The sequence below is a fragment of the Salminus brasiliensis genome, chromosome 7 (assembly GCF_030463535.1).
Source record: "Salminus brasiliensis chromosome 7, fSalBra1.hap2, whole genome shotgun sequence".
Taxonomy (NCBI): domain Eukaryota; kingdom Metazoa; phylum Chordata; class Actinopteri; order Characiformes; family Bryconidae; genus Salminus; species Salminus brasiliensis.
In genome coordinates, this window is record NC_132884.1 from 15317425 (window position 1) to 15336653 (window position 19229).

General features: G+C 41.7%; 1 protein-coding gene across 7 annotated transcripts in view; it reads right to left on the reverse strand.

Annotated features, from left to right (window-relative positions):
• trak2 (trafficking protein, kinesin binding 2) overlaps positions 1-19229 on the reverse strand; it is a 29886-nt gene that overhangs the window by 5346 nt on the left and 5311 nt on the right. For 4 of the 7 annotated variants that reach the window (XM_072684002.1, XM_072684003.1, XM_072684000.1 and 1 more), the window contains exons 3-15: positions 16710-16850; positions 9723-9782; positions 8981-9057; positions 8462-8578; positions 6959-7168; positions 6374-6452; positions 6108-6238; positions 4497-4571; positions 3516-3653; positions 2341-2420; positions 2073-2252; positions 1666-1964; positions 202-792 (exon numbers count right to left, since the gene is read on the reverse strand). In XM_072684002.1, the coding sequence (XP_072540103.1) occupies positions 202-792; positions 1666-1964; positions 2073-2252; positions 2341-2420; positions 3516-3653; positions 4497-4571; positions 6108-6238; positions 6374-6452; positions 6959-7168; positions 8462-8578; positions 8981-9057; positions 9723-9782; positions 16710-16850 (2178 nt within the window). The other 3 variants (XM_072684005.1, XM_072684004.1, XM_072684007.1) reach the window with 3 other exon arrangements.

Consider the following 19229-nt stretch of genomic DNA (forward strand, 5'->3'; position numbering starts at 1 on the left):
GTTTTTAGCTATATGACCACATAAGCAAGTCTATTACCTCACAACTCAACACATACAAGGCAATTGTGTAACAATGTGCACTTGATTAATTGATTGCCAAAACACAGAGTGTGGTCAGTACTCTAGGCCTCAAAGCAGGGGAAACATAAAAATGTGAAGTGGGCCCTAGTAAACGCTATTGATGCAGTAATAACTGCTCACCTGTAGAGGGTGCTGTGGTATTAATATTCAGGTCCGGGAGAGCTGATCCTGCTGCTGACCCTGAAGGTGCAAACGTTACCGAGGGGCCAGAGGACATCACAAGGCCAGCTGTTGTAGGTAAGGAGGCCGTGGAGACTGTGGAGACTGAGGAGATTGCAGAGTTGGCCACTGCAACAGGAGAGCCTCTTAAAGAAGGGGAAAGGGAAGGAATTTTGATGGGTGTGAAAGTATTTCCCCGATCTTTCTTTTCTTCTGGAGTGGAGGATGACTGGACATTGAAAGTAATGCCCCCTTCTTCTTCTTCCTCCTCCTCCTGTTCTTCTTCTTCTTCTTCTTCCTCCTCCTCCACTACCATCTTCTCCTGTTTGGGCTCCTCTCTTCTTCTCCTCTCCTTCCTTGCACCTTCTCCCACTTTCCTGTCCTCCCATGGTGCCCTCTCGTGTTCCTCATCCTCCTCCAGGTCTGTGAGCCGGTACATGGCATCCTGTGGCAGCGGACGGAAGCCTTTGGTGACCACACCTGGATGGGGGTCCAGGATGGTGGCGAGGTGGGGCTTTGCCAGCTGCTGCCAGTGATGCAGGGTCAAAGAGCCTTCACAAGAAAAGGGAAAATTGTGTTGTATTGACTCTCATGTAGATGTGTCTGCTGCCCTCACTACTGCATATCAATGAATAACTTTATACATTTATCAAGACTTATATATTTATAGTTTGGATATGCTGAGTAAGGAGATGACTTGAGGATTTTGGAGGGTTTATTAAGGGGGCAGGGGGACTGCAGGTTTAGGCGTGCGTTTGTAGGCAAACGTGTCTTATAGTAAGACTGCTCCCACTGAGTGATACTGCAGACCACTACCTCACATCAGGTAAGGGCTAAAGCCAATATCTGATTTTCCATTCCTGGTATATAAGCATTTATGAAAGGTACAGATTGGAACTACATCTCAGAATGATGCGGAAATGTTTTTTTTGTAGAGTATAACAAATACATTCAAATGCAGTAGCTAAGCAACATTTCTATTGGGACACCTGTTCAGTTGCTAAAGAGAGTTCACTCTGCTTTTGTTGGAGTAACTGGGTCTATTGTCCAATTAAGGCTTTCTGATCAATTTTGGAGCATCGCTGAGAGTATCTGAAGAGTGTCAGTGTGTCCCCAACTCCCCAACTTATCACAAAAGTATAGGCTGCAGCTCCATCATTCCAGAGAACACCCCACTATCCTACACTGGGCATTAGGCATAGGCCCAATGGATTCATGTTTATCTGCTACAGAGAGTCTTATTCTTTTGGCAATACTTCTCTACAGACACTAGACAAGATGTGTGTGCGCAGCTAGACATCTGTGACAGCAGTTTGTGCAACATAGTAGCTAAATGCATTAAATGGAAGGGCAGTTAACAAACATTGGGCATATAGTGCATCATATCTACATATGAAACCTATCTACATAGGAAAGAGTCCTCACCTTCCATTGGCTTGACTATCTGTAGTTTTTCAGGCAGGAAGGTTTTAAAGCAACTGGAGGAGACGGAGAACTCTGATAGGTTGGTGAAGGAGGACAGAACACTTCCCATTGGTGAACTGCAGCCACTCCAACCCCCCTCAGGATCCGCCCCCGCCAGCTCCTGCAGCTTCCTGTCCCGCTCGGCCTGGAAGTACTGCCGCTCACACAGGAAGTTCTGTCTGCGCAGAGAGAGGCGGTGCAGCGCGGAGACGAGGTCACTTCCACCAGGACAGCCTGGCTGACCCAGGGGGGAATCGCACCTGAAACAGACACATTTGGGTGAGATGCAGAAGCACACATTGAAAACAGCTTTTCCGCTTTATCACACACACACACACACACACACACACACACACACACACACACACTTGGCTGAGTCTTGCTGCGTGCTGTCCTCCTGTGGTGTCTGTGTGTGTGAGTGGAAGGGCTGCGCAGTCATCACAACGCTGCTATTTCCAGAGCCAGGAATAGGAGGCGCGGCCGCAGCCGCTCGCACCACTGCCTCATTCACACTCCGCACAGTGCGGAACACGCGCTTATGGGCTGACCTGCACAAATGGTCAAAGGCCAAGGGTCAGAAACAGATTCATCAGGGGACTAGATGTGCAACAACTAGTTCAAAGCAGAGAGGGTCACCTCTGGTCCTCAAATGCCATCTCTTCTTCTACACTCAGCTCTCTTCTCATAGAGCCCTCAATCTCTGCTGCCAGAGAATCCTACAGACAGAGACAGAGGGTGAGAGAGGTTAATTGATTCACAACAGTAAAAGATGTACAATACTAGATAATACACCACATGTCCAAATCTTTGTGGACACCCCTTCTAATGAAGGCATTCAGCTACTATATGTTTCACCCACTGTTGACACAGATGTGCAAATGTGCACACACAGCTTGTCTAGTCCCTGTGTGAAAGCTCTTGTACACAGTGGTACAACCAGTATTGTTCAGGGTATAAAGATGATGCAAAAATAAAATAAAAAATAAATTAAATTAATTATAACTAAAAATATAAAAAAATATATAAAATATGTGAACTTTATTACAGTTTACAAATTGCTTTGCATACACACTAGGGGTGGGGATTTCTAGGCACCTTATGATTTGACACAATTACGATTCAGAGTGCTGTGATGTGATTATGAAAATGATCTAGATGCATCTTTTTCCTATACAAGGTTTTCCTTTTGTTCCCCCCACTGTGGCACTGCATGGTACTTAAAGCAAAGGATTTGTAATGATCAATAAAAGAATCTACTTCCAATATCTAGCAATAAAACATATGGAGGCAACCCTTCCTCTGGAGCCATGGTGGAAAAATGTATAGACACAGTGAGCAACTTGAGGTCAGGTTTATCATTTTGTTCAGTAATTCCATGACTTGGGGTTTGGTCTCACTGAGTCTGGGGATCCCTGTGTCAGTAAAATATATTTAAGACGGGCAGCTGCTGTGTCTCAGCTTTGAAATGTGCAACATAGCATAAAAGCCTCATTCTTAACAAAAAAACGCTTGGTTGTAGTTGCTGCCAACCAGAGCTAAAGTGCTTAAATGCAGAGAGTGCTGGTCGGATCCATATTGTATTCCACACATCAGAAGTTTTCTCACATCTTCAAAAACTTAGCAGGAGAGGGAAAAAAACCCTTCTTAATGGAATGTAAAAATATTTTATTGCAAGTCATTTTGGAGCATTTCTATTAGTCCAGTCATTATGAATTCATCAATAGAAAAATATTCTACACAATAAAAAAAGATCCAAGACTGCCTGTCAGGCTAATATGACTTTAGCTGCCAGCGAAAGAAGTGTACCTTACCATTGGATAGGGTCCATAAGAAAGGTGCCTGCGCAGGCCAGCTGCTGGAGTGTGTTTACTGCGCAGCTCTTTGATTTCCTCCTGAGACTCATGCAGCATCCCCACACACTCCACATTTCTATCAGAGAGCTCCTTCAACTAAAACACAAACACACAGACACACACTCTTCAGAATCAATTGATGTTTTGTGCAAAAGTATTCTTTGTTAAATGCCAAATTCAACACAATTCAAATAAGTGTGACTATCTGGAGTTATTTATAAAAATACAGTGAGTAGCTGGAGGATAGTGTCAGCACATTCATTCAAAACAAAGAAAAACAAAGCAAACAAACAAACAAAAAAACATCCTTTTAAATATAGTCCAATCAATCAATATCCTAAATTCAATGCAGTGGAATCCTCGCCTTGAGACTGCTGACTCATGATGCAGTGTATGCAGTGTATTTTGACACCCATAGTAATCAGGGTCATTGTACGGATGCCTTCAGAGAATGTGAGGTTATCAGTGTTGACGCTGATAAGCACTGCCTTATCTCTTCCACAGAGACAGTGGTTATGCATTATTGTACATATAGAACTATACACGTCTTGCCTGTCATTTCATAACTCCCATATATGCGTCCAGTCGTCATAAAACCCGCTCCCTAGTAACCCAGAGTTTATAGTTTTATAACACTAGTTATATGGAATGAGTCCCATATCACCTGACCCAACATGAATTTAGCTCAAAGAAACTAGCCCTTGATCTGTGGTCAGATCCTAACCACAACACAGCTGACGGTTGGATATATGTTGGTTGGTGGACTATTCTGAATGATGTAATGCACGTGAATGATGTAAAGGACTCCTACAGAGTGGGGTGGAATGTATATTAAACACAATGTCCGCTGATGGAATGAAGGGCATCATTAAATCAGCATCGCAGAGGGAATGTATGTCTATGTATGCAAATAGGCTTGCATATAATGTGTGTTTGTACCTCAGCAGTCAGTTGCCGTTGGGCATCCTTTGAGGCTTGTAGATGAATTCTCAGCTCCTCTTTCTCCAGGGCCAACTAAAAAATAAATATATAAACAAACAAATAAACAACATATAAATAAACACACACCACCACCAAAAACAGTAACATTCCACATACAGGGACCCTGTTTTGTGGCACTGAAATTTGATAGCATTCAGTTTGGCCACTAGGCCTACAACAAATAAGTCAGAAGGGTTGGTTATGAAAACACACACACACACACACACACACACATACATATACACACACACACATACATATACACACACACACATACATATACACACACACACATACATATACACACACACACATACATATATATATAGAGCAGATCTAGAATGAGCCATTAGGTAAACTACTGCAGTCATAGCCACTCAGCGTGACCCCATCTTATTTAATAACTTTTATTTAAATGTCTGTCTACATATGTGACTTTGTTCAGATACTGTTTCACAAGCTCAGGGACAACCCTATAATTCAGCCTTAGAATAAATTTAACAATTTAATAAAAAACATTTTTTTTACAAGCCCATAATAAAAAGAAAATCAAGGAGCTCTGTTCCGACTGGCTGGTTTACAGCAAGACACTTCAGCTGCGGCACACACAGAAGACACAAAGCATAGTATAGCTTGTAACAAGAACACTATTTATTCTTGTGTTTTACTGGACAGTGCTGATATGCGGTCAGTGCAGTTAGCTAGCTGAAGAGATGGTTGAGGTTAGCTTCTACCCTAGCTTGGATATTAGAGTGTTAAACAGTCTCGGAAGAGCTCTGTGGGTTTGGAATTGGCCTGTTTTACAGCTTTCTATTGTTCATATGGAATTCACATTTAAACAACATTGAACAGTGAACATTGTTATAAAATTGTGATAAAAGTTCTGTATATTCAGTTAGTATTCAGTTAGTGCTCTCCACTACTACCGCATGTGTAGTCACGTGACTACACCCTGTCTACACCCATTCTGCAACACAAAAGCAACACTAAGCCACTGAGCCAACTGAGCAACTAGAGGAACTTATAGAATTGTTCATTATTCATAATATGTTCAATTAAGTGTGATACTGATTTGAGGTCACCTAGCCAATTCCTCAGTTTAAGGTACTTCACTTCCATGTTCTGAACTTTCATTGTCAACTATGAAAAGATAAACACGATTCTCCAATGTAAAGCACTTTCAGAGTATCAGACTACCAATTCAGCTTGCTATCTGAATTTGTGTGTGTGGACAACATACTCTCCTAAGTGTTCTTGCTGGAACACTGGACATCTTATTAATGATAGAAACAGAAGCTATCCACTGCTAATGAATGAACCACAAACACAAGTTGTCTGTTTAGGTAAATGCTTCCCTATTAGCTCATTTGTAACAGTATTTTGATGATCCAAAATGATTTTTACTAATAACTGTAACATTTTGTAACACTAGTGTAGGTCACATACAAAACCATACGGAGGCTTTTAGTTAATTAAACAGCATATACCAAATTGCTCATTGTTAATGGGTTATAGAAACAATCTTAGGTGCAAGCCCTGCTTCATTCCACTCTACTCTCTCCCTCTCACCTCTTTGACTCGGTGCTGGAGTTCCACTATCTGTGACAGTAGTTGAGCGATTTCCTCCTGATGCCTCAGCAGATCCTCATTCTTCTGAGAAAGTTCCTCAGTCAGAGTGATCATTTGACTGTTTGACTCTCCTGTATTATAGCACAGTAAGACAAGACACTTGATGAACATGAGGCAATAACATATAGCTGAATTGTAATGAATTGTCTGAATGGGTTACTTCTTACATGCATGTGAATTACAATCGTAAAATGGGAGTATCTTACGTAGTTCTTTAACGCAGTCGCTGACCAGCTGCTGTTCTTTCTCCTCGTAAGTGATGGTCTCCTTCTTCAGATGAGTTGCCTGCAGAGCATCACAGGAGTACAATTTATTCATCATCAACATTCATTGCCATTACATCCCAATTATCCCCATCAGATGCCCATGCAGTCTGAAAAACATAATTAAATATCTTGTTGATATTCTTTCATTTCTTTTGATAATAATTACTGGATTATTGAAAGCTTTTTACTGAGCATTTTTAATCTAAACAATTTTAAATGTTCCAATGTAAAAAAATGACATTGGATTTCAGGCAACATTGTTTTTTTAGGGGGGGGGGGTGCTCCCCCTATTGGATGGGGAGTGTAATTCACTTTTACACTACTGCTATAAATACAAATACTATGAGTGCCCCTTTGAGGACAGCTATACATGTTCAAGTTCAAGCCTTTGATGCAAACACTGGATTTAGACTGACACAGAGTTTATCAAAAACCAAAAACCTAAATCAACAGTTTTTTGGGGGGAAAAAAAAAATCAATACTTAAATCTATGTACTTCCACTGCATTAGAACAATTCTTCTCACCTCCAACCGCAGTGATTGGTTTTCCTCCTCCAGCTCCTGCAGTTTGCACTGCAGCGCCTCCAGCTGGCTGAGTGTGAAAGAGCCCCCAGGAGGCTGTGGGGGGCGTAGTGGGGTAGAGCAGCTGGAGTCCGTCTCGCTCTCCTCACTCGCACTTGCCACAATTCGCAACAACTCATCCTTCTTACACACCTCATGCTGCAGCTGATGCACCTGTCCGACATAAATAGTATGTGTGAGCGTGTGGTTTTGTAGCCTTATGATGAAAACTGCTCCTTCTGACTCATGCCATATGACAACATTTTATGTCTGAAACGGATTTCAAGACATAAAAATAAAGATTACATAAAAGGTATAGGTATAATGCTTTTAATTATCAGTTCTTTGTTTCACTTAAACTCAAGTATCAGCAGAAACACTGTAGCTCTGTTGGTGAAACTACCCATTATTCTTTATACCCATTTATACCCCCCATATACTCTATATTCTCTATACCCATTAACTAACACATTATTCTGTGTTTTTGACATTTTGTATTTTACTTTTTCTTACTTTTTTTTTACATTACATTTCTTAATTGTAGTTGTATTTAACAATATTCTTAGAATACATGCAGATTGTGTCACCTGTTCTTCTTCATAACATATGAAGGTTTTGTATTAAATCTCACCAGTTCTGCATGTATTACAGTCATATAGTTAAACAAGGGGAGCTACATACATATATTTGTGTCTTTGTTTGAGCACTTTTGTTAGCTGTATTGCTAGTCATACTCACTACATGAGACATGTGCATGAATGCATGCTTAATTGATTGGATGCATGATTGAATGATTCATGCCATCAGAGTACTGTATGCTACAGTAATCCAGCTGCAAAAAAATAGCTAAAATCCACACACATAGTCTTCAGCAGCCTGCTCTGTTTACTCAAAAATAGTGCAGGGATGAGGGGCAAGCAGGGGATCTCATGGCAGGCACAGCCAAACACTGTTTTGAGTCCCAGAAGTGCCCAAAATCCACAGATTACATGTTTTTTTTTACTAAATATCAGTATATTTCAGATTTACATCCCCCGGGGGGCGGAGAGTTAAGAAGAACCTGCTAGCTACTTTTTGGTTTTAGAATTTCAGAATTAAGTTCCTGAGCCCAGACAACACTGTGCCAAGGCCAAGCGCAATGATTTAATAAATAAAGATCAACTGGGTTAATTTTTATCTGTGATAATTTGTTGCATTTAGTTTTATAAAGTTAATTATAAAGTAGTTAATGCATTCGTTAAAAAGGTGAACTCGTCAGTATTTTAAATTTAGAATAAAGAATCCAAGTTCCACCAAAGATTTATTTGTGTATTTGTGTACAAGCATCTCCAAAACACCAAAGAGACCTTCTTGTCTTTTCAAGGTCATTTTGAGGCATTTCTATTGGTCCACTGGACAACGGATTGTAAAAAAATAAATAAGCAACAGTGTATGTGTGTGTGTATATGTATACTGTACGTGCGTTACCTGATCTAGAGCCTGTGCAAGCTGTTCCTCCAGGTTTTCAGTGCGCTCTTGCAACACATGGTTCCTCTGCAGCAGGGACTGACCAATCCGAGCAGCAAGCTCCAGATCCCGATCCCGCTGACCAATCAGAACAATTAACAACAATCAGGTGACCAATCAGAATCCACAACTGTCAATCATCTGATTGAGAGATTACCTATGTTACCTAGGAAGCAACATGGATACATGGATGCTTCCTCCAGCACCACAGTCACAGAGAGATGGATGCACCATAGAGTAACTATAGTTCTCAGTCAGAAACACTGTCCAGATACTTCTGAACCTGGAGTGTATTTTTGACAAAAACTATTCAGTGCTCTTAAGTGTCTCATTAGGTTGGATGGGAGTTTTGGCTGTGATTTAGAAATCTTATCCAACCAGGCAGCAGCAACTGTGAACAAGCTGTGGGTGTCTGTGGGTGGATCTTTAACAGGTCAACTGAAGAGCAACTTCACAGCTGTTTGACCAAAAACTCCATACCTCAGCAAGCAGGTGTGTGACAACTTCGATATCATTGTAGGCCTTGGTCATCTGCTCCACCCGGTCAGCGCTGAGGACTACAGAAGAAAAGAGAGGGAGTCAGAAACAGCCCTGGGACAACCCCCGCCACCCCCTTTCACACACACAGAGGTGGGCAAATAATCCAACATCCAGCATTATGACCGGTATTTCCAATCAGATTTTGATTATTTTACCCATCTCTGAGATAAGAATAAAAAAGTAATTATAATAAAACAACATGCAGAAACCTAAACACACACAAACAAACAAGACTACACACACACACACACACACACACACGTGCATATATATATATATATATATATATATATATATATATATATATATATATATATATATATATATATATATATATATATATATATATAAAAAAAAAAAACATGCACATATTCACAACGGCTACCGTCTACTGCACCCGCATACACAGACAGGTGTGTACTGTTTTTTCTACCCACAAATACCTGCATGCAGAAAGCGTGATCTTTCCTACTAGATGTTTCCATCTAGTAACCAATACTAGTGCTAGCCACAACTGCAGGGAGTGCTCTATGCAACCGCTAAAAGAAGAGAAGGTCCACTACAAGCTGAAGAACCAAAAGTAAAAACCACACGCAGTCAAGAAAACGACAGACTGAAAGAGTGGAGAGAGAGAGAAGGGGGAAGAAAATAATAAAAGCTAGTCGACACAGCAGGTGGATACCTTTGGAGAGGCTTTGGGAGCCCTGGTGGGAGAGGGAAGAGGGCTCCAGAGCAAGAAAAGCTAGAGAGGGAAAGAGAGATAGAGAGAGAGAGAGAGATAGACAAAGAGATGATTCTGGGAAACTATGAGTATATCAGCTTAGCCAGATGTAAGTCACCCCCTTCAACAGGACAAAAGAATAGAGAGAGATAGCTAGAGATAATCAGAGAGAGATGGGGCGTGCCTATGCAAGCACCTGGGACTTGGAGTTGAAGATCAAACATTATCGTAACTGCACTATGTAAGCCCCGTCCACAAATACATCCTCTTAGCCACCGTTACATAAACTTTACGAAATTCTGGCAAAGTGTCCAAATACAAATTGTTTTGAAAGTAGGTGAAAGGTCACACTGTTGGACAGGTCAGGAGAAGCCAGGAGTCTTAGAATCTTAGAATAGCTGCCACAAAACAGCGCAACTGTGGGTGGAGCATACGCTAAAATAAGCCCATTACTGTCTGCTAAAACGTCTACTGTGAACTGGAGGACCCTGAAGACCCAGAGCTATAGCTCAGCAGCCAGGGCTAGGCACGCCCCTGTATAGAGGGATGAGTGGAGAGGTAAATGGAGAGCAGTGTCAGCACCTGCAGTTACTGTCCCTCACCAAGAGAGCATACCTGGACAAAGGGAAAAATCCATCACATTAGAGTGCATCTGGCACACATACAGCATTTTGTAACGCAGGCTGGCCAAACACACAGTCAAATGTCACTTCTCACACCAACACACTTCTGGATGGCCTTTAAGGAATCAAGGAATCAAGGCTTCCATATGATATTCTGTCTAGGAGGTCAACTTAATTGATCTGGAGGGTAAACGGAACGTTTAACAGAACCGCCTAGATTAATCATCTTCACCAAAAGCCTGAAATACAAACCCCAAACCACTGAACATTCCACATACTGTACCACCTTACACAGAAACCAAACCAGTTCTCCTCCTCCGTCCACTCTCAGGAGTTTCAGATTTCAACAAATAAACACCGGTCAACATGCGGCCATACAGCTCTAGAGACCGCTTCCCCAATTCTGATAGAACAGCACCGTGAACACAGCATTAGACCTTTTTATACTCCAGCGAGGACACATCTACACACACACACTCACACACACACACACACACACACACACACACACACACACACACACACTTACCTGATGTAAGGTGGTGGTCTGAAATATCAGGCAATGGAAGCATCCTTTCAATAAGACCAGGTAAACACACTCCAACACACACCACAACCTGCAGTCCCTCTGCATCCTAACTGCACTGGCTTCTCTTCTCCTCTGGTTTCATACCTGTGTAACTCCGACATTTCCTCAAGCAGCGACTCTTACATAATATGACCCACAGCACCAGCGCCCCTAATCCTGCAGTCCCCTCATCAAACCATCTCCTCACCCAGCATATCCAAACTCAGTTACTTCCCTCTCCTCTAAAGCTAAAGCCAGGACCCCACACCCGCCCATCCTGCTGCTACGCTCCCAGTCCGTCCACATGGCAGACTCAGAACTCCACCATGAAAACCCAGACTGTAAATCAGTGACTGGTTATCTGAGAGAAACGTGGTTTAACCTTTAAACTCCAGTCAAGAAACAACTGTAAGGGTACATCTGGCTGGAACGTCACTGCTATCAGCTAGCAGTTCTGTAGAACAGGGCCTCGGATTGTGACTGTAATAGTTAACAATATTTATTACTGTCATTTAGCTATCTATTTTAGCACAATTACATACAACTGCATAACTAATTAAGGTAGGAAAGATTCTATGCAGAATGATTAGGGCACCTCAATGTTTTTCTTAATTGCTGGTGCAGATTTATCTTTAGCTAAAGCCAATTTGTATATATATATTTTTTTAACCTGACGTCTGCACTGCTTAGACACCGTTTAGTGCTGGACTTAATTCAGTATCACGATTAATTGAATGTTGTACCTTGATTACTGTTATATAACAAATGCATTACGATTATATAAGCTGCTTAGTTGGCTCACTGTATGAGTTCTCCTCCATGTTACTTCCATATTAGGCGTCACATAGGTCATATAGTTAGGGATGGTGTGTCGGGAGGCACGCTGATTGTGCTGTTTTTTGTAAAATCATCCCTCCAACTTGCCATTTTTTTATTTTTCTTATCTTCACCAGCGAAACGAAACTGATTTGAACTGCATGAAATTGCGGCGTCGATGTTGGTGCTGGCCCAGGTTGGCGACCTCTAGTAATAGCCATTGGGGTAGAGTGAGAAAAGCAGATCACAGGTAGGCAGACCCCTCTCTGTCGCTCCAAGCTCAAGTCAAACCCACACACAGAGCATTGAATTGACTTAGTTAAACTTGTTTTCCCTGGTTAATTCGTTAGCCAGCTACTCAGCTAGTCGACGAGTTGGGTAGCCAGCGGCGTTTAGCTTTGGTGCCCCTAAGCCAGCCCTAGTCTAGACTAAAGAAATATATAAAACTAGCCATGTTTTGGAGATGCTCTGACCCAGTAATCTAGCAATCACCATTTTGCTCTTGTTACAGTGCCTCAGATACTTAAGCTTGCCCACTTTTCCTGCCTTCAACATATGACCTTCAAAAACTGACTGTTTACTTGCTGCCTATTAACTCCCACCCCTTGACAGATACCACTGTAAGGAGATCATCAATGTTATATGTAGAAATTGAGACCACATCATAATGGTTTAACTGTTGCTAAAAGCACACACACAGTTCCACAGTTCTGAGTGTGTGTGTGTGTGTGTCTCTGCAGCAGCTGAGCTATGTGGGTGTGTAGAGTGTGTTTTTTTGCATTTGCTGTTAATCTCCACTCTTCTAAGGTTAAATCTACGGCAGTCTGTTTTTATGCTGTAAATGATTGGTCAGATCTCTGCTCTTAATCTTTTAATGTTGCCTGCCATGCTGTACCTTGCTTTAGTTTGGTGTACTGCAGGAACGCTGAATACAGTGATCTTGGCTATGCAAGTGTTTTTCATGTTGGGCTGTCACTATCTAGGCTGTTATATTTTCATGGATCAGCTATTGGCTATATTAAGCCAAACCCATGTTGGAAATCTTTGTTTTTACCACTGCACTGTTGTGTTAGACCCGACCTGGTCCTCCGCCACCCCAAGACACCAACGTGGTGTGCATTCTGCCATGCTTTGTTGCTCGCTGCAATAGTACAGAGTGATAATCTGAGTTACGGTGCCGTTCTGGAAGATTGAACCAGCTCAGCTGTCCACTCTCCACTGACCCCAGTCATCGATAAGGCGTTTCCGTCTGCAGAACCACAGCTCACTGGACGTTTTCTCTTTATAACGCCATTCTGAGTAAACTACACAGACTGCAGTGCTGAAAATCCCAGTGCATCAGCAGTTGAAATACTCAAACAAGCCCATCTGGCACCAACAGTCACTGAGATCACCCATTCTGAAGCTGCTGCCCAATCTGCGTAGTTTTATGTACCGGACTGCTGCCACACAATTGGCTGATTAGATAACTGCATGAATGAGCTTATACTGTACATTGGAATACCTTCTCTGGACAGTCAATAAGCAGGTGTCCCAATACGTTTAGCCATATAGTGTGTGTTTTTCTTTTGTATGGGTTTGTGCTCCCTTCTCTCTGCCCCTCGTGTCTTCTTTATTTCCCATCATAAACTGTGCCCCATTAGCTTTTTATAGTTTTCCAATTAAAGCTCTAGACTTACTGCCCCCCTTTTCCTCTCACCCCGCCTCTCAGCACTGTCTGGTTATTTACAGACCGTGTCACCATTGACCCTGGGTAAATAGAGCAAGAGTTTCAAGTCCTTTAGCCAGCCCCCAAATACTGGCACTGATAGACACCCACCCTCATTCCACGTCTCTACTGTCCATCCACCCAGATTGCACACTGGCACCCCATTTGCCCCCACTACCCACATTCTCCTCCTTAAACACACACTATGCCAGAGAATGTCAGCACTCCACAGGCCAAACCATCCACTGTAACTCTTCGCCACTGAAAACTAGCAGAACTACTTACATTTACTTACATGCATTTTAGTAATAATAATAAAAAAAACTTTTAGTATTTTTAACCATAATTTTTTTTTTCTACTCAAGCATATTTCTATGCATTTATGTTCATTTAAATATATAAAAATATGCTTGACTGGGAGCAAAAACATTACAATGCCAATGATGTTTCAATGTGGATATGCATAATTATCATTGCTTGTTGCTGACTGTATAACGACTATGGATGGTAACAAGCACCCAAGGTTCTCTCGTTCTGAGATGGTTGTTGTTGTACCTCTATGACTTGTCCCTCTCTAACCAATATTAGCTAATAAATTCAGTGTTTTTGGGGCCCCGATACAGATTGCAGATAATCTTCCAGTACGACCGACAGTCCAATTGAGGGCAGGACAGGATCCTATAACAACCTTTCCAGGTAAACTTTTTAATGCATCATCATGCAGGGCTTCTGCAACGGTCCTGCAACATGTCTTAAGATGAAACACACAACTTTTTTTGAAATCAACCACATTTAAAAGACAAACAAACCAGCAGCAGCTGAGGGAGTCAGTGAATTCTCATGCAGGACTTCACTGTGGAGAAAAGAGCTGCTTATTCAGTACCTGCAGTACTCCTTCACTTTGGACCAGATTCCTTTAGCTTTCCGACTGCTGCTGCTGCTGCTGTATTTTTGGTGGTGGTTAAATGTGATCTGCACTGTTTGCTGTTTTGTGTGGTTAGTGGTGTTTGTTAGCTCTGCTGTGTTCTGATACTCACTGTACTGGGCTGAGTACTGATGTACTCTCCTTCCTCCATGAGTTTTACCCATTCTACAAAAATGCACGTTTGAGCCAGGACACAGAGCGGAGTACGACAGTGGCTTTAAACAGCTGCTGCAGCCGCGTGCAAGCTCTGTAGTTTCATCTAGCAGTTGAACAAGGCTCTGCTGTGGTCTGACTATGAGGATCATCAACGTGTGAATATGATCAGAGAAATATCACCGAATGCATACTTTGGCAAGCACCCCCCTCCATCAGCGAACATCCATGGTATGGACATAGAGAGAGTAGACTCTTATAAGCACCTGGGTGTTCATCTAAACAACAAACTGGACTGGTCAGTTAGCAATGCAGCACTTTACAAAAAAGGCCAGAGCAGACTCTACCTACTGAGAACATTGAGGTCATTTGGAGTGCAGGGAGCACTCTTGAAAACTTTTTTCGACACAGTGGTGGCATCTGCCATCTGCTGGGGCAGTAGTATCTCGACAGCAGACTAGAAGAGACTGAACAAACTTAAAACTTAAAAAGGTCAGCTCTGTCTTGGGAGTTTTTACTTTTTATTATTTATATTGTGTATATATACACACACACACACACTGGTAATTTAGATATTTTTTGTATCTTGCTATCCCTTTGCTGCTGTGACACTGTGAATTTCCCCACTGTGGGACTAATAAAGGATCTTTCTTAAATTAAATCAGCCGAGACCAGTATCTTTGCTCCAAAAGTTGTCGCTGTAACTGCACAATGCATGCTGGGTATTGTATTAGGAGACTAAATAGTCATGAACCCTGTTAAACAAACTGAGGCTGAGGGACACAAGGCCACCAAACATGATATGAAAACACACTAGCATATCGTACTCTTGTTTTGGGTCAGATGTCCCAAGTTTTTAATTAGCATGGGTTCCTAAATATGACATCAACACGGGAGGTTAAATATGACAACAGCCCAGTAATAATCCATAGTCTAGACAAAACAAAACAAATCTAACAGCAGTTCATAACCTCCGATAACAGTCACACTAATAAGCAACGGAAGCACTTCGATACTAATGACGTATACTGGCACGCGAATGCCCTAGGCTAAGGGCTAAAAACAGGCTAATGTACACACTGTGGATGACCTTGTAGCTGCACGCTCTGCAGGCAGCAGGGACAAGCGTGTGCACACAAACAAAATGACCCACACACACAAAAACACAAACAATAACTCAATGCGTCTGAAAGATTCTCACCTTCTGCAGCAAAATGATCATAAAGCTCCTCATTTTGAAGCATTGGCATAACTGCTGCTGCTGCTTCTCTACTTTCCTTCTGCCTCTCTGTCTTTCTTTCTCTCTCCCTCTCCACTCCCACCTCTTTCCCTCTCTCGCTGTCTCTCTCTGTCCCGTGACTTTAGCCCTGGATCTGCTGTCAGCTGTACTTAAGGGAACCAGTGCCACACACACACACACACACACACACACACACACACACACACACACACACACACACACACAATCTGTACACTTGACACTGAATAATCCTTATATAAATAGCAGACTCTGGTGTGCACACTCCTTACCACACTTAGATACAGCAGCAGTCAAAAGTTTAAACCTTCTAACCTTCTAACTCATGAAGGGTTTCTCTTATTTTAACCATGTTCCTCATTTCATTTATTACTTATGTAATATGTATCATGTTTCTAGGTACTGCGATAAGATGATAAAAGCATGCATTCAAACACAGAACACCACACTCAACCAGACTGGAACAAATGGCACTGTACATAACCCCTGTAGCTACATGCACATCCTTCATTTCACACTGCACAGATTCATTTGACTGATTTCATTTTGAAGAAACCTGTTCTTTTGCACTATAGTCAGATCATACGCAAAGTTCTGATCACTGACAGCAACAAATTCTGACAGGACACAGTGCCAAGTGCTTGACTGTAACTCCTGCCACATCATTACACATCTAAAAAAAATTGCATTCCTTTAATCAATAAATGTATCCACTTTTATCAAATGCAAAAAAAAATATTTTTATTTTCTGCAATTTTAGGAGAAAATGTCAAATTCTGTTTTTTTCCCCCCAAATGTTTTTATGCAGATTTTCAAAACTTCAAAAGCAGTGTATGGCAACCCATATTGCATCCATTCCCTTAGCATGCAAATACACACACACACACAATGACTCACTCATGTAGCGGAAGGTTTCCTCAGCCAGCAGTGGAGAAATGCTGCTGGTTTCTTCAGGAGAGATGGCCCAGTCTTGTCCTTCATAAAGAAACACAGGGTCACCTGTGGAGGAGTCTCCATCACACACCTTACCACCATCATCTACACACACACACATACACACACACAGAGAGAGAGAGAAAGACACAGAAGTTACTTTATGTTTCTAATAACACAAATCTCAAATTTCACCAATTCAATTAAATTTCAATTATTTAGATACTCCTAAAAAACAATAGATAGATAATTATTTTCACTACAATTATGTGTCACGGCTACCTACCATATATGTGGAAAAGGACCCCCATAATACATTTAAACATATAGACATTTCATATTCATTTTAACAATATTAACATATGGAGGTAAAAAATATGGAAGAAATGTCTTTAAAAATCATTTGTAAAATGTAATCAATACAAAAGAAATCATCTTGTGAGGTAAAAAGTTGGGACACCCTGATAGCTAATATGTCCTAATAGCTGGTCTGTTCTCCCCTTGGTTGAAATAACTTCAGTTGGACGTTTCCTATAATGATCTACTAGTCTCTGGAATCAACTGGGAGAAAGTCTGTCCCTCTCCTCCATGAAGAATTCATTCAGCTTTAGTTTTTAGACTTAAGCACCCTCTGATACAATAAAGAATTCCTGGTGGATTATATGTTAGAGACAGGGCCTGGCCAGGCCCTACTGCAGAAAAGCAGCCTCAAACCATGACATGTCCACCTCCACATGCTTCATAGTTGATATGTGCTGTTGCGCTCTGGTTTACGCCAAACATGTCCTCTGTTACTGTGTCCAAATAATTCAGCTTTGAATTCATTTCTCTAAAAGCACATTGTTCCAGATGTCCTGGTCTTGGTCTAGGTCTTCTCTGGAAAACTTTAGTCTTTCTCTGATGACAGCAAGGGTTTCCTCCTTCCAAATCTCCCATGAAAATCAAACGTCTCTTTCTCATGGTAGATGCTGTATTTTGTCTTCAGCTGTGGCAAGAGCTACCTGTAGATCCTGTGATGACATTTTAGGTTTAGGATTGTTGGAGACTTCTTTACGCACTTTGTGGTCTGCTGTTGCACTAAACTTGATAGGACGGCCCGACCTGACCACTTTGGCCGTTGTTGCACTTGTAAATTATTTTGCAGAGAGTGGAACGCTGCTCACTAATTGTTCTGAGATCTTTTTAAATTCCTTCCCAGACTGAAGGTCTCAGAAAGCTCTTTTGATCTCACAATGGTCATAACTCTCACTCTACCAGTCAAGAGCAACCCAAACTTCTCCAAAATCCTCTCTAGTAATGTCCTAATGATTGGCGGCTGATGTGCTGCACCTGAGTCTGAGTATTATAAACATAAAATGTGGGGTTGTTTTAACTTTTTCCTCAGGAAAATTTTATTTCTATTAATTACATTTTCCAAAGAATTTTCAAAGACATTTCTTTAGCACAGCTTTCATTATTCCTTAGACTAATCTATAATCACCCATTAATAACAGTATACATTCCTAACCACAACATCCAGTTAAATGCCTGAAATAGAGAACACATCCTAGCAATAAACTACTCTACCACTAGGTGGCAGTGAAAGATTACAAGAACTCGTTCTTGTAATCTTTCACTGCCACCATGCATCAGCTCTGATGCCACCAAAACCATAAAACTACTTATGTAATGAACTGTTTAGGGATGCTAACCGTTTAAACCATGGGGGTATTTCCCAAAGCAGGATTTCGCAGGTTATCTAGACAACCTAAGCCCAAACGTGAGTAACTGGCCATGAGGATGTACCCCTTAGCTCTGCTCCTACTGGCTCCTCTGGATAACTGAGAAATCTTGCTTTGTGAAATACCCTGTGCACCACTCAAGCAGTGCAGGCACAGAGACACTGCCATATTACAAAGAGGACATTTTAAGATGAATGGATCAATAGAATCGGTCGTGTTACAAGGTCAATTAAAGAACCCATATTGCAAAAAGTCCCCAGTTACTCCAGCTCATTCTCAGTCTGTGTTTCTGTGAGGCCACAAATAAGTCCATCTATTCAGCCTAAAGGATACAGAGAGACTGGAATATGGTCATTTCAAAAGGAATCACGACTTTTCCTTCTATTAAATTCCAGTCTAATGCATTTATAGAGTACTTTCGCAAACAGGTGTTATCACCAAGCAGCTCTACAGCCGTCCAAGTGCTGTAAAGAGCGAGCCCAGGGCTTCCATTTTTTCTGGATATGAGGTTATGTTACAACAGGGAAGATTTGGAGGAAAAGAAAATACTGACTAAATCTCTCCTGACACCAAACAACCGCAAACACAGACAATATGACTCACTCTGCCAAACAACAAGCGAGCATTCACACAAGGGTGAGAGAGGAAAAGAGGGAGAGAGAGGGCGAGCGAAAGAGCAAGAGATCTGACATCTGACTCATGAAACAGAAGGGCTGGGAATGCATGAGGATGACTGAGTGTGTGAGAGAGCGAGAGAAAGAGA